This window comes from Bombina bombina, chromosome 11 (genome assembly GCF_027579735.1).
Source record: "Bombina bombina isolate aBomBom1 chromosome 11, aBomBom1.pri, whole genome shotgun sequence".
In the NCBI taxonomy this organism is placed as follows: Eukaryota; Metazoa; Chordata; class Amphibia; order Anura; family Bombinatoridae; genus Bombina; species Bombina bombina.
The window spans coordinates 50223647-50239012 of NC_069509.1; the positions used below are offsets into that span (position 1 = coordinate 50223647).

General features: G+C 41.8%; 1 protein-coding gene across 2 annotated transcripts in view; it reads right to left on the bottom strand.

Moving 5' to 3' along the window:
- Positions 1 to 15366, bottom strand: part of RAB11FIP3 (RAB11 family interacting protein 3) — a 126649-nt gene that overhangs the window by 31001 nt on the left and 80282 nt on the right. Inside the window, exons 6-12 of one of the 2 annotated variants that reach the window (XM_053694601.1) lie at positions 12175 to 12315; positions 7879 to 7914; positions 5515 to 5605; positions 4065 to 4168; positions 3222 to 3362; positions 2915 to 2996; positions 2076 to 2213 (exon numbers count right to left, since the gene is read on the bottom strand). In XM_053694601.1, the coding sequence (XP_053550576.1) occupies positions 2076 to 2213; positions 2915 to 2996; positions 3222 to 3362; positions 4065 to 4168; positions 5515 to 5605; positions 7879 to 7914; positions 12175 to 12315 (733 nt within the window). The remainder of the gene's footprint in view (positions 1 to 2075; positions 2214 to 2914; positions 2997 to 3221; positions 3363 to 4064; positions 4169 to 5514; positions 5606 to 7878; positions 7915 to 12174; positions 12316 to 15366) is intronic. The other variant, XM_053694602.1, reaches the window with a different exon arrangement.

The window sequence follows — 15366 nt, forward strand, 5'->3', positions numbered from 1 at the left end:
GGGTCAGAAAGAAAGAAAGAAATCAGGATGGCGAGAGAGCTGAGTCTGTTCTGGGGCAGGGCTAGGAGCAAGGTTAAGCAGGTTTCAGACACAGTGAAATGTTAAAGGGACATGACACCCAAAATAATGATTTCATGATTCAGATAGAGCATGCAAGTTCACAATTTACTTCTATCACCTAATTTGCTTCATTCTCTTGGCATTTGTTGAAGAGCATACATAGGTAGGCTTAGTAGCTGGGAGCTAGCTGCTGATTGGTGTCTGCACATATATGCTTCTTGTCATTGGCTTACCAATGAGTTCAGCTAGCTCCCAGTAGTGCACTGCTGTTCCTGCAATAAAGGATAACCAAGAGAATTAAGCAAAATTGATAATAGAATAAAATTGTGGTCACATAAGGACATATAAGGACATGGTGGCACACGGTCATAGACAGGGGGCTGACACAGGTAGAGGGCGCTCACAAAGAGTAATACGCACCTCCTGCGACCTGGGGTGGCAGTCACTATGGATAAGAAACTGGGATTGTCACTCAAGGATGTTGTTATACAGGTAGGAAATATAACAGGAGGATAACAGGAGGACAACAGCATAGTTTGGGGTGTGGTCACATGAGGACATGGTGGCACACGGTTGTATAACAGGGGGACAGCAGCATAGTTTGGGGTGTGGTCACATGAGGACATAGTGGCACACGGTTGTATAACAGGGGGACAGCAGCATAGTTTGGGGTGTGGTCACATGAGGACATAGTGGCACACGGTTGTATAACAGGGGGACAGCAGCATAGTTTGGGGTGTGGTCACATGAGGACACGGTGGCACACGGTTGTATAACAGGGGGGCAAGCAGCATAGTTTGGGGTGTGGTCACATGAGGACATGGTGGCACACAGTTGTATAACAGGGGGACAAGCAGCATAGTTTAGGGTGTGGTCACATGAGCACATGGTGGCACACAGTTGTATAATAGTGGGACAAGCAGCATAGTTTGGGGTGTGGTCACATGAGCACATGGTGGCACACGGTTGTATAATAGGGGGACAAGCAGCATAGTTTGGGGTGTGGTCACATAAGGACATGGTGGCACACGGTTGTATAACAGGGGGACAGCAGCATAGTTTGGGGTATGGTCACATAAATAAGGACATGGTGGCACACGGTTGTATAACAGGGGGACAAGCAGCATAGTTTGGGGTCTGGTCACATAAGGACATGGTGGCACACAGTTGTATAACAGGGGGACAAGCAGCATAGTTTGGGGTGTGGTCACATGAGGACATAGTGGCACATGGTTGTATAACAGGGGGACAGCAGCATAGTTTGAGGTGTGGTCACATAAGGACATGGTGGCACACGGTTGTATAACAGGGGGACAGCAGCATAGTTTGGGGTGTGGTCACATGAGGACATGGTGGCACACAGTTGTATAACAGGGGGACAGCAGCATAGTTTGGGGTGTTGTCACATGAGGACATGGTGGCACACGGTTGTATAACAGGGGGACAGCAGCATAGTTTGGGGTGTGGTCACATGAGCACATGGTGGCACACGGTTGTATAACAGGGGGACAATCAGCATAGTTTGAGGTGTGGTCACATAAGGACATGGTGGCACACGGTTGTATAACAGGGGGACAAGCAGCATAGTTTGGGGTGTGGTCACATAAGGACATGGTGGCACACGGTTGTATAACAGGGGGGCAAGCAGCATAGTTTGGGGTGTGGTCACATAAGGACATGGTGGCACACGGTTGTATAACAGGGGGACAGCAGCATAGTTTGGGGTGTGGTCACATGAGGACATGGTGGCACACGGTTGTATAACAGGGGGACAGCAGCATAGTTTGGGGTGTGGTCACATGAGGACATGGTGGCACACGGTTGTATAACAGGGGGACAGCAGCATAGTTTGGGGTGTGGTCACATGAGGACATGGTGGCACACGGTTGTATAACAGGGGGACAGCAGCATAGTTTGGGGTGTGGTCACATGAGGACACATAAGGACATGGTGGCACACAGTCATAGACAGGGGGCAGACACAGTTAGAGGGCGCTCACAAAGAGTAATACGCACCTCCTGCGATCTTTCTTTATCAGTCTGCTGTTTGTGCCTTTCTTTGTTCAGTTTTCCTTCCAGCTTTTTGTTAAGTTGCTGGTGTTCTTGCAGCTGGTGTTGCAGCTCTTCGACTTGGTCCAGAAGCCTTTTTTTCTCCTGCGCATCATCCCAAAAACAAACAAGGAGATCAATAAAGCTACAAGAAAACAGACTGACACATACCGAAGTATCTCATACTCAGCTCGAGAAACAACTTCACACAAATAAAAAATAAAATAATCTACTAATATCAAAAACAGACCGGTGCATCTACAAATATCTCTGTAGAAACCGTCTCCTATACATGTACTGATAAATCCTGTCCGTAGCTACCAACAACCTTTAAAGGGACAGGAAACCCCAACATTTTCTTTCATGATTTGGATAGAACATATAATTTTAAACAACTTTCCAATTTTCTTCGATTATTAAATTTGCTTCATTCCCTTGTTATCCATTGCTGAAGGAACAACATTGCACTACTAGCAGCTAGCTGAACACATCTAGTTAGCCAATCACAAGAGACGAATGTGTGCAGGCACCAATCAGCAGCTAGCTCCCACTAGTGTAGGATATATGTGTATTATTTTTCAACAAGGAATGCCAAAAGAACAAAGCACATTTGAAAATAGAAGTGAATTTAAAAGTGTCTTAAAATTACCTGCTCTATCTGAATCATGCAAGTTAAATATTGACTTTCCTATCCCTTTAAGAGATCAGGCCTCTACACCTGTAAATTTATCTCGGGAATGAAAACACAATGTCTACAAGTTTTTATGCCCTGTGTAAATGTATCACGTTGAGTTGCCCCATCTCACCTCCTCTAGTTTCTGTGTTGTGGCTTTAACAATTGGCAACTGTGACCGAAGTTCCATGTTCTCATTTTCCAGCTCTTGTATTCTGCAATAGGAAAACAAATACATAGTTTGTGATTTTCCTGCTATAATGAATCCAAAAGTTAGCATTTGACTTCTCACATTAAGAATCTAATAAAAGGATAAAATGAGTCCCCCAACTGGAAGACAGTCTTATCTGGTTCAAACACTCAACACACGTGGATGTCCAACAAGAACAAGCAATGATTATTTCCCACTACAGCTCCTGGATCCTTCAGTATTGTGTTACCTGGCCTTAAGGCTACTCAGTCTGTACTCGCGATCTCTCTCCATTTTACGCATTTCGTCTCGATGTTTGCGCGTGTCTTCACTCTGTAACTCGTCTGAGCGCACCTCCTGATCTTTTAGCTGCTCCTCTAGAGCATGCGCCCTGCGGGAGAAAGGGAAGGTTTTCTCATTAGAGATCATTTATAAGGTATGTGGCACACACTAATATGGTAAGCATGCCTGGATATGGACTCGCCTAGGTAACAGGTGTCGATATGGACTCGCCTAGGTAACAGGTGCCGATATGGACTCGCCTAGGCAACAGGTGCCAATATGGACTCAGCTAGGCAACAGGTGCCAATATGGACTCAGCTAGGCAACAGGTGCCGATATGGACTCAGCTAGGCAACAGGTGAAGATATGGACTCAGCTAGGCAACAGGTGCCGATATGGACTCAGCTAGGCAACAGGTGCCGATATGGACTCAGCTAGGCAACAGGTGCTGATACGAACTCAGCTAGGCAACAGGTGCCGATATGGACTCAGCTAGGCAACAGGTGCCGATATGGACTCAGCTAGGCAACAGGTGCCGATATGGACTCAGCTAGGCAACAGGTGCCGATATGGACTCAGCTAGGCAACAGGTGCCGATATGGACTCAGCTAGGCAACAGGTGCCGATATGGACTCAGCTAGGCACCAGGTGCTGATATGGACTCAGCTAGGCAACAGGTGCCGATATGGACTCAGCTAGGCAACAGGTGATGAAACGAACTCACCTAGGCAAGAAGTGCCAATATGGACTCACCTATGCAACAACTGATGATACACACTCACCTATGCAACAACTGATGATACACACTCACCTATGCAACAGTTGTAGATTTTCTTGCCGGAGACGGTTCTGTTGCTCCCCAGTGGTGGTTGCCTCTCTCTCTAGCTCACCCACCCGCTCCTCTAAGTACAACACCTGTGGGTATTAAAGGATGTAAAAGGTGTGATTGATGAGTTACGATATCTTCAGATCAGATCCTGCTACTCCCTTTTCAGACTACAGCCTGTGCTTACCAGACTGGAGGGTGTGACATCACAAATACAGAGATGGTGTGACATCACTCACCTCGTTGCAAGCAACAGACCACTGTAAACTTACTGGCGTTCACAGGAGCAGACAGAGGGATGTAATAGGAATCAATAATACTTATTTACCACAGTGCATTATTTTGTGATTAGCACTGAGCTGAGTGATATGTACAAGCAGATTTTTCTATATGTGGTCTATACCAGTGATTTTCAAGCTTTTTTTTGCCGTGGCACACTTTTTTACATTTAAAAATCCTGCGGCACACCACCATCCAAAAATTTTACAAAATCACACATTGTAGCCTAATACAGCATATATATATATACACACACACACACACACACATATATATATATATACACACACACACACACACATATATATATATATACACACACACACACACACACATATATATATATACACACACTGTACTGTGCTGTCATGCCATGCCTCCTACAAACTATACGTGACATATTGACATTCATTCACAAACAATCATAATGATTGTCTGTGAATGAATGTCAATATGTCATGGTTGTAAATGATGCCTGCCTGATGAGCCTGTCACATACCTCCCAATATTTCAAAATTTGAAAGAGGGACACCCCCGCACTGGGAAAAGTCCACCCCCCCCCCCAACAAACTGGGAAAAGTGTTATCTGTGGAGCACAAGATTATATGTGGAGCATGGTATGCTGTTCTGGAGGAGGAGCAAGGCTGCGTGTAGAGCCGGCACTAGGCACGTGTTGTGGGGGTTCCTTTCAATTGTGAACACGGGTCGGGGAGGCGAGCTGCTGCTGCAGTTATCCTCAGTCATCATCTCACTCAAAATTAAAAAAAATGGCCCAGCGTAAAAAACAAGCAAAGTTTAAAAAATATGTCACACTGTTGTCAGTCTGCCGCGGCACACCTGAGGATCTCTCACGGCACACTGGTTGAAAAACACTGGTATATACCACGATGTGTATTGCTAATTAAATTTCCTTTTATTATTTATATATTTTTTTTTCTTTCTTTCTGCTATGTTTTATAATTTGTTGTACTCTTACTTCTGCAGACAATCCCAGACTGCCCTATAAGTCTCCACTGGACTGTTAAGAGACCACTACAATAACCCTCCACAGGCTGCCCCGATTTATCGTTTAATTCAGCAGGTTAATGAGGCTTTCCTAAATCTCCCCAAACAGTAATCCCATGCCCCCGGTATTTTAGCAGTGAGCCCCTCATACCTTGTCTGTGAGGTCACTTTCGTCACATGCCATATCTGTTAGCTGCTGTGTTGCAGGGTCATCCCCTAGCAGACTGCTGTGATGTAGCCTCCTAGAGACGAGCGAGAGGGTCAGATTAACGGACATTTCTATGATAAGATATCGGAGCCTTAGAACTTACAGTTTTTATCATGCATTTAAAGTAGCACATTAGAAAATGTTCTGCATGACCACCCTCTGCCAATCTCACAGTGCTATCTGGTTTACTAATACAGAGTAAAAAAAAGGGACATGATACCCAAATGTTGAGGCCTTTGAAAGTGATGCAGCGTATCTGTAAAAACCTTACTAGAATATATCACCTGAACATCTCTATGTAAAAAAATATTTTGACTCAATATTTCCTCAGTGGCCACATCCCATTATAAAGGTTTTTTTTCAACAGCCAATAAGGATGCTAGTCCTGGGACTCGCAAGGGAGCGTGCAACTGGCATGTGCAGATACAGTCATGTTATTTCTCTCCTCGGTTTAAAGGAAGTTTACTGAAAAATCTTGTGAGATTTTAGTGAAATCTCCTGAGATCCCAGTAAAGCAAAGTGTCATCAGCACTGATGAAGCTTATTGGCTGCCCCCCCCAACATGTAGCTGAAGGATAACTGTTCAGAGTGCTTACTATTGTGAGCTGGAGAAATCTTGAGGTAAAATATCTTCCTTTTTTACATAGAGAGGTTCAGGTGACATTTTCTTGTCAGCTTTTTACAGCTATGCTGCATCACTTTCAAGTAATTTAGAAAGGGGCAGTAAATACTTTGAGACTGTAATTATACACAGTAATACAACTTTGCAATATCATTTCCTGTAATGTAAGTCTAAAAACTGTGGATTTTCCAATCCTGAAAACTGCAAGTGCACATGACAGCTTCACACGTCTAACCTTGCCACATATCTATATCTAATTTAAACTGTGTTATCTTATTTCTGCTGAAGCCAAACGATGTATTATTTTGTTAACACAATGGCAGCGACAAGCCCTACCATCTTCAGGCTTTTGCAATGTACTTCTCCAGCACTTCTGCAATATACTTTCATCAGTAAAAATGCTTCTAGTAAAGGTTATTGCTGCTTTTCTTCAGCATACGCACATATCCTGTGAGGGCCTGTGTGCCAGTATTCAGACACCATGCCTGCTCAGACAGTAGTGTGTAGTGCTTCTGAAGACGTAATTTGTGCCATGCAAGCTACTTCTGACTCTATAAGAAGGTGTGGTGTTTTAATACTGGTGCAGCACGGGCCTTCACAGCATATGTGCATATGCCAATAAAAAAGTAATACTTTTTACTAGAAGCATTTTTGCCAATAAAAGTAATTTGCAAAAATACTTACATTTCCAATTGAAATGCACCCATGCACATTCTATTTTTTACCTCGCTATCCCCTTTAGGAAAGTAGTGGGTGGAGTTTGAGCATTGAAAATCAATTGCAGCAAAAAAGATGTTAAAGTCAAAATTAAAGTTTCATGATTCAGATAAAACATTTAAATTTATAGAAATCAAAACAACAAAAAAAAACAATATACATCCATTATCAAATCGTTCACATTCTTTTTAAATGTGCACTGAGGTCCCAGCTCCTACTGAGCATGTGCCCACTGTATACATATATGCATTTTGTGATTGGCTGATGGCTGTCACATGATGACCTTAATCTCTACACCACAGATACCAATAACCTTAAAATATACCTGATTAACCACTTCACTTATAGACATGTTAGAAGTGTGGTGTCCAGCTGCATTTAGCGGCCTTCTAATTACCAAAAAGCAATGGCAAAGCCATATATGTCTGCTATTTCTGAACAAAGGGGATCCCAGAGAAGCTTTTACAACAATTTGTATTATGACTGCACAAGCGGTTTGTAAATAATTTAAGTGAGAAACACAGTTTGTGAGGTTTTTTTTAAAATATAATTGCATTTGGTGGCAAAACTGTGGCATGAAATATACCAAAATGGCCTTGGGTTGTCCACTAAAATATAGTTGTTATAGTTAAATAAAAAACAAACAAGGCTCTATTTTTGCTAAAATGGAGTGATAGCAAAAATGCTAAACATTCTCTGGTACTTTGGGCAACTTTTCTCTGAAATTCCATGAACTGAAGGGGTTAATGTCCATTTGCATCAGCAACAACCCCACAGAGATAAACAAGTTGCTGTAAACAAACTGCTGAGCATCTTCCCTCTATCTTATTCATTGCTTTACTTACTCCCAATTACTCCCTTAACCTATAATATTTATTAGCTGGCACAATTGCTAACTCCTTGCCAAGTCTGTGTCTGCAGGACCTACACTATTGCCCAGTAGGCAGATGAAAGCTTCATACACTCACCTCGCCTCCTTCCTGCTGGACGTCCGTTTGTCCGGGCTGCACAGTAAGGAAAAGACAAAAGTAAATTGAGCACAGTTGTACAGGCAAAAAGAACAGCCAAAGAGACAGTCAACCAAACAGACATAGGGAGAGAACGGAAGAAAAGGAAGCACACGAGGATGGGGGTCAAAGGAAGTGAGAAGGGAGAGAAAGGAAGGGAGTGTGAAAGTGATAGGGACGAGGGGGAGTGAGAGTATAGAGTATTATAGGAGAAGGAAAACCAGTTACAAGAGCAATGGAAAGTATTTTAGAGGCAGACAAATAAGTGAGACAGGCGAGAGTGGGGGGTAAAGGAGAGTGTGAGAGTGAGAGGGTGAAGGAGAGTGAGAGAGTGGGGGTGAAGGAGCGTGTGAGGTGAAGGAGAGTGCTAGAGCGAGAGTGGGGGTGAAGGAGAGTGCAAGAGCGAGAGTGGGGGTGAAGGAGAGTGCAAGAGCGAGAGTGGGGGTGAAGGAGAGTGCTAGAGCGAGAGTGGGGGTGAAGGAGAGTGCAAGAGCGAGAGTGGGGGTGAAGGAGAGTGCAAGAGCGGGGGGGGTGAAGGAGAGTGTGAGATCGAGAGTGTAAGAGCGAGAGTGGGGGTGAAGGAGATTGCAAGAGCGAGAGTGGGGGGTGAAGGAGAGTGTGAGAGCGAGAGTGGGGGGGTGAAGGAGAGTTACACGCCAGATACATACAGGTTACACATTAGCTGCATACAGTTTACTCACCACATACATACAGGTCACCCTAGATACATACAGGTTACATGCCAGATACATACAGGTTACATGCCAGATACATACAGGTCACCCTAAATACATACAGGTTACACGCCAGATACATACAGTTTACCAAAAGGTTACACAGCAGCTGCAAGTTACACATTAGCTGCATACAGGTTACACCCCAGATACATACAAGTTACACAAAGGGTACACACCAGATACATGCAAGTTACAGCTACATGCAAGTTACATGCAGGTTACTAACTACACTAGCTGCAATTTAAACAAGTTTCATGTCAGATGCATACAGGTTACACATGCGATACATACAGATTACACATCAGATACATACAGGTTACACATGAGATACATACAGGTTACACATCAGATACATACAGGTTACACCTCAGATACATACAGGTTACATCTCAGATACATACAGGTTACACATCAGATACATACAGGTTACACATCAGATACATACAGGTTACACCTCAGATACATACAGGTTACACCTCAGATACATACAGGTTACACATCAGATACATACAGGTTATACATCAGATACATACAGGTTATACATCAGATACATACAGGTTACACATCAGATACATACAGGTTACACCTCAGATACATACAGGTTACACATCAGATTCATACAGGTTACACAGCAGCTGCAAGCTACACATTAGCTGCATACAGGTTACACATCAGATACATACAGGTTACACATGAGATACATACAGGTTACACATCAGATACATACAGGTTACACATAAGATACATGCAGGTTACATGAGATACATACAGGTTACACATCAGATACATACAGGTTACATGAAATACATACAGGTTACTAAAAGGTTACACAGCAGCTGCAAGTTACACATTAGCTGCATACAGGTTACATAAAGGGTACACACCAGATACATGCAGGTTACACGCAGGTTACTAAGTACACATAGCCAATGTGCAACAAATGAACAAGTGGGTAAAGCAGAAAACCCCATGCTTCTCTGTCTGTCTGACAGGGTTATAAATAAGAATCCCAGTTTTCCTAAAGCCCTAAGCAGATAACAGCATTAGGCAGAATATATATTGAAAAATAAACAGAGATCCCAGCACTACTGCCAACCATGGCTGCGATAGGGTTAATGATCACATTCCTATCAGAAGAGGAGAGGGAGATTGATGCACTGTTTCCTGACACAGGAAGAATGCGGAAGGGAAATATATAGATAGTAACAGGACTGTCCCTATCTCTAATACATGAAATAAATAGCTATAACTGGCCACAGTCTTTGTGATACCCAAACCATCATTTACATAAAACATTTAGCAAGTTGTCAACTTGAGTGTCAGACCTCTAAGGGCTAGATTTATCAAAGCCATTCTCCTTTAATTACGTCCAAAATAGCGCATACTACCTGATCGTCATATTCATCACAGCACTTTGCGCCTATAATTGAGCAAATCTGAAAGAAACTTCTTCGCACTCCGCTTGCATTCGCCTAGGCGCACGGGGCACGCTCCCAAGTGCAAGAATATACATTAGTAATAGGCGTAATTTAACAGCCCGACCTACAAATACGCACAGTTTCTTATTTACCATTGCTTTGCGCTGATAGGGAACTGCAATTTCGGCTTCAATTGCGTGTTGTATATTTCGCCATAGTGACTGAGGCGAACACCATTATAATACATGCTTTTACATCTTGTGATGCAGTACTTTCTTCTTTTAACTAACTTTTCAAAGGCTCAGCGCCAAGAAGAGACTGTTATTGCCAGAAATTTGCGCTTCCACTGGCGCATATGGTTACCAACAGTTTTATATATATATATATATCGATATATTGATATATTTATTTTTGCAATCTTAAATTATCAACATATGGCAAAAAAGCACAGAAACATTATATAATATAAATATAAGCTAAATATTAACTTAAAAAACGCTTTTTTAATAACCAAAACATGGCGGTGTAAATATTTCCAGGCATATACTGTGATAAATAGGGAGTAAATGCTGTTTCTGACAGGCGAAATTTATCATTATTACGCCCTAGCTCACCTGCGCAAAGTTACGTCTATTTTTTTTATAAATTCCGGCGCTTCTCCGGAGGCGAGCTGGGGCGCAGTTACAGGCGAAGCACATACAGAGTTCGCCTAGCCTTTGATAAATCTAGCCCTTAATCTCTTGCCGACCCTTATAACACAACACAAAAGCAAATAAGAGCATGCTGAGCGTAATACACTGTTAGACCTACATAAGCCAACATGCAAAATGGAACCAGGAGAGCCCAAGCAAGACCCCCCCTTTTTTTTAGGGATCAAAAAAAATCTATTTCAGTCCCAGAGGGTGCTGCAATGCATTGCACAGGATGGAGTGCAGCCTTCTCTGGCAGTCAAGGGGTTAAAGAGGAATCATCTTAAAGGGCCATAATACCCAAATGTTTAAACACTTGAAAGTGATGCAGCATAGCTGTAAAAAGCTGTCTAGAAAATATCACCTGAACATCTCTATGTAAAAAAGAAAGATATTTTACCTCAAAAGTTCCTCAGTAGCCACCTCCCATTGTAAAGGATTTCTAAGCAGCATATTAGTATGTCTGTCCTAGGACAGCAGAAGGGATGAGCATTGTGCACTCTCATATTATTTCACCAATCAGGTAAAGGAAGCTTACTATGAAATCTCATGAGAGTTAAGTCAAATCTCATGAGATCACAGTAAGAGTTCATGACCTCAGCACTGCTGATGCTGATTGGCTGCTGTTCATTTCTTCATTTTTTTAAATTTTTTTACCTGCAGTTGGGAGCAGCTGAGTATAACTTTTTACACAAAACTTACTCTGCTGAGCTGAGGAGATTGTGAGGTAAAATATCTTCCTTTTTTACATAGAGATGCTCAGGGGATATTTTCCTGTCAGCTTTTTACAGTTATACTGCATCAGTTTCAAGTGATTTAGCTTATGAGTATTATGTCCCTTTAAGTACTATGGGGAAGTGTTATATTTAGAAATGCAGAATGTGATTCTAATAAAGAGCATTTTCTCTTTATACCACAATAGTGCATTGCATCACATTAGTAGAATACATAGAAATAAATGGATTTCGGAGTTTGACCAGGTTTATACATTGCAGAATTTGGTTTTCAAGGGACCATTAAAGGGACACTCAAGTCAAAATAAACTTTTATGATTCAGAAAGAGCAGCAGTTTGAAGACAATTTCCAATTTTCTTCCATTATCAAATGTTGCACAGTCTTTTTATAATCACATTTTCTGGGGAACAAGATCCTACTGAGCATGTGCACAAACGCACAGGGTATACTAGTCTGTGATTGGCTGATGTCTGTCACATGATACAGGGGGCCAGAAAATGGGAGAAAAAATAAAATTGTCAGAAAACAAATCTACTGCATATTAGAAATTCAGAGTAGGTGCTATTGCATTGTCTTTTTATTATGCACTTGAGTGGTCCTTTAAGTGATGAGACAGTAGGTGACAGGGGTCATTGAGTCTCCCATTTCCCTGTGTTTAATAGGCATGCAGAGTGTCACCTGTCCATCTCCAGGTAGCGGAGCCGCGTGGACAAATCTTCCAATCGATTGACATGTTTGTGGCATTGGCTGCAGTATAATCCGCCAAGGGCCAAGCAAGGAGGGGGCGCCAATAGCTGGCGCTCAGAAGAAGGGGCACAGCTGAAGAGATGCAAATATTACTCATCAGAGGATGTGCAGAGCATTGTACATTCATCCCATAACCAGACAGCATTACTTAAAGGGACACAAAACCAATTTTTTTCTTTCATGACTCAGATACAGCATGCAATTTTAAGCAACTTTCTAATTTACTCCTATCATAGCCACCAATCAGTAAGCGCTACCCAGGTGCTGAACTAAAAATGAACAGGCTACTAAGCTTACATTCCTGCTTTTTCAAACAAAGACAGCAAGAGAACGAAGAAAAAATTATAATAGGAGTAAATTATTAAGTTGCTTAAAATTGCATGATCTAAAATAAATTTGGGTTTTGTGTCCCTTTAAGAGACATTAACTAATCTAGAAGATTCTGCAGAATATTGCTCATCAGCGTGCTATCCTGCAACCCTCTATATAGTGTTTGTATTACCAATAATGTGAAAGGACCTGCAGACCACTGTACTATTTAAATACTTAGTGAACAAATAGTTTCTATAAAAACAACAACACTTTTTCACACAAAAAAATATTTTTAAGGAGCCGAGCAACTGCAGGATTTATTTTACCATAATTATAACAAGAGGTCTTGCAGATAACATTATCCACATAACTATGGCTTTTTACAGCCTTAACCTGGTGATTAAAGGGACATGGAACTTTAGTTGTTTAATTATGTGTAGTAAAAATAATTTCTGATATAGTTTCATTATTTAAATGTTAAATGATCCACTTTTACTGTAATGTAACTCTGAAAAAAAAGTGTTTTCCAGTTCTGAGAATTAGAAGCGCACAATGCAAACTTCACAAGCCTAACTTGCCACATATAAAAAAAAGTGGTGGTGGGAGTTTGGCCATTGAATAACAATTGCAAAAAACAAAGTGTTAAAGGGACATGAATCCCAATTTTTTTTCATAGGCTTCATGCTATTGGCTCACTCAGTATGTTAACCAGCTCCCAGTAGTGCATTGCTCCTTTTTCAACAATGAATACCAAGAGAATGATAAAAAATGAGTAAATAGAGGTAAATTTGAAAGTTGGTTAAAATTATTTTGTCTATCTGAACCAAGAAAGAAAAATTTGGGGTTTAATGTCCCTTTAAATTATTGAGAAACTTTCTACAAACCACTGCACCATTAATGCACAACCTGAAACGCCCTGCAAAGCACCTACTCAAGAGAGTCTCTGTGATGTGTACTGCCCCTTTAATATCTTTATTTAAACTGAAATGTGCATTTAAATTATGAAAAGGTCTTTTTGCAATATACTTGTCTTCGCAAAAATGCTTTAATTAAAGTTATTGCTGTTTTAGTGGTATATGCACATATGCTCATAGCAATTCAGTGTTGTCTCTAAATCCTATTTAATGAGCACACCAGCTGGCTGATTTTACTGACCACCCAGCTAAAATTAGCTATTAATAAATGTTTCAATGTTTGTTGAAAAAGTTATAAATTTAATACATTTGTGTTAAAAGGGATAGAAAGGTAAAAAAGCATTTTTGCAATATACATCTATTAGCAAAAATGCTTCTAATAAAAGTTATTACTGATTTTTCAGCAGCATACGCACATATGCTGTGAGGGCCCGTGCACCTGGATTTAAACACCGCACCTTCTCAGAGAGTCAAGCAGTGGCTTGTGCATGCATGGTGTTTGAATACTGGTGCACGGCCCTCACAGGGTATGTGCGTATGCTGCTAAAAAAAAATTATGCTAATCAGATCATTTCCTTTCCTTCTGTATGGGAAGAGTCCAAGCTGCATTCATTACTTGTGGGAAATACTGAACCTGGCCACCAGGAGGAGGCAAAGACACCCCAGCCAAAGGCTTAAATACCTCCTCCCACTTCCCTCATCCCCCAGTCATTCTGCTGAGGGAACAAGGAACAGTAGGAGAAATATCAGGTTGAAAAATTGTGCCAGTAGAGTAGATAAGCACACAGTGGGAGCTGTTGAATCTTCCCATACAGAAGGAAAGGAAATTATCTGGTAAGCATAATTTATGTTTTCCTTCTTAATATCGGAAGAGTCCACAGCTGCATTCCTTACTTGTGGGAAAATTATACCCAAGCTCCAGAGTACGCAGAATGCTAACGGGAGGGAAAAAGAGAGACGGCACATATCTGAGGGCACCACAGCCTGAAAAACCTCTCCCCCGAAGGCTGCTTCAGCAGAAGCAAAAACATAAAACTTGTAAAAACCTGGAAGAGTATGTAAGGAGGACCAGGTAGCTGCCTTACAAATCTGATCCAGAGTCCTCATTTTTGAAGGATCAAGAGGAAACCACAACTTTCGAAGAATGAGTCATAATCCTCAAAGGAGGCTTATGTCCCGCTGTCGAAACGGATGACACTCTCCAGCCAAAAATATAAGTAAATCGAAGAGGCCCTCTGACCCCTACGCTTCCCAGAATAGATAACAAACAAAGAACACGTTTGTCTAAATTCCTTTGTGGCCTGAAGATAAAACTTCAAGGCACAAACCACATCCAGATAATGTAGTAAACGTTCCTTCAAGGAAAGAAGGATTAGGGCATAAGGAAGGAACCGCAACCTCTGGATTGATGTTGCAAATTGACACAGCTGTAGGAAGAAATCCTAACTTAGTTCGGAGAACAGCCTTATCAGCATGGAACGCCAGATAAGGAGGGACGCATTGCAAGGCAGCAATCTCAGATACCCTGCGTGCAGAGGCAATAGCCAGTAGAAAAGGAACCTTCCAAGACAACAAATTAATGTCTACTTCATGCATAGGCTCCTTTGAAGCCTGTTGCAAAATCGTAAGAACAAGATTTAAACTCCAAGGAGGAGCAATAGATCTAAACACAGGTCTGATCCTAGCAGAGACTTAACAAATGACTGTACATCCGGAAGCTCAGCGAACCTCTTGTGCAGTAAAACCGACAGGGCTGAAATCTGTCCCTTCAGGGGACTTACAGGAAAACCCTTCTCCAGTTCATCCTGGAAAACAGAATAAGTAGGTCCTCCACACCTTATGATAGATGCAACAAGCAACCGGCTTACGAGTTTGAATGAGAGCATAAATAACTCTC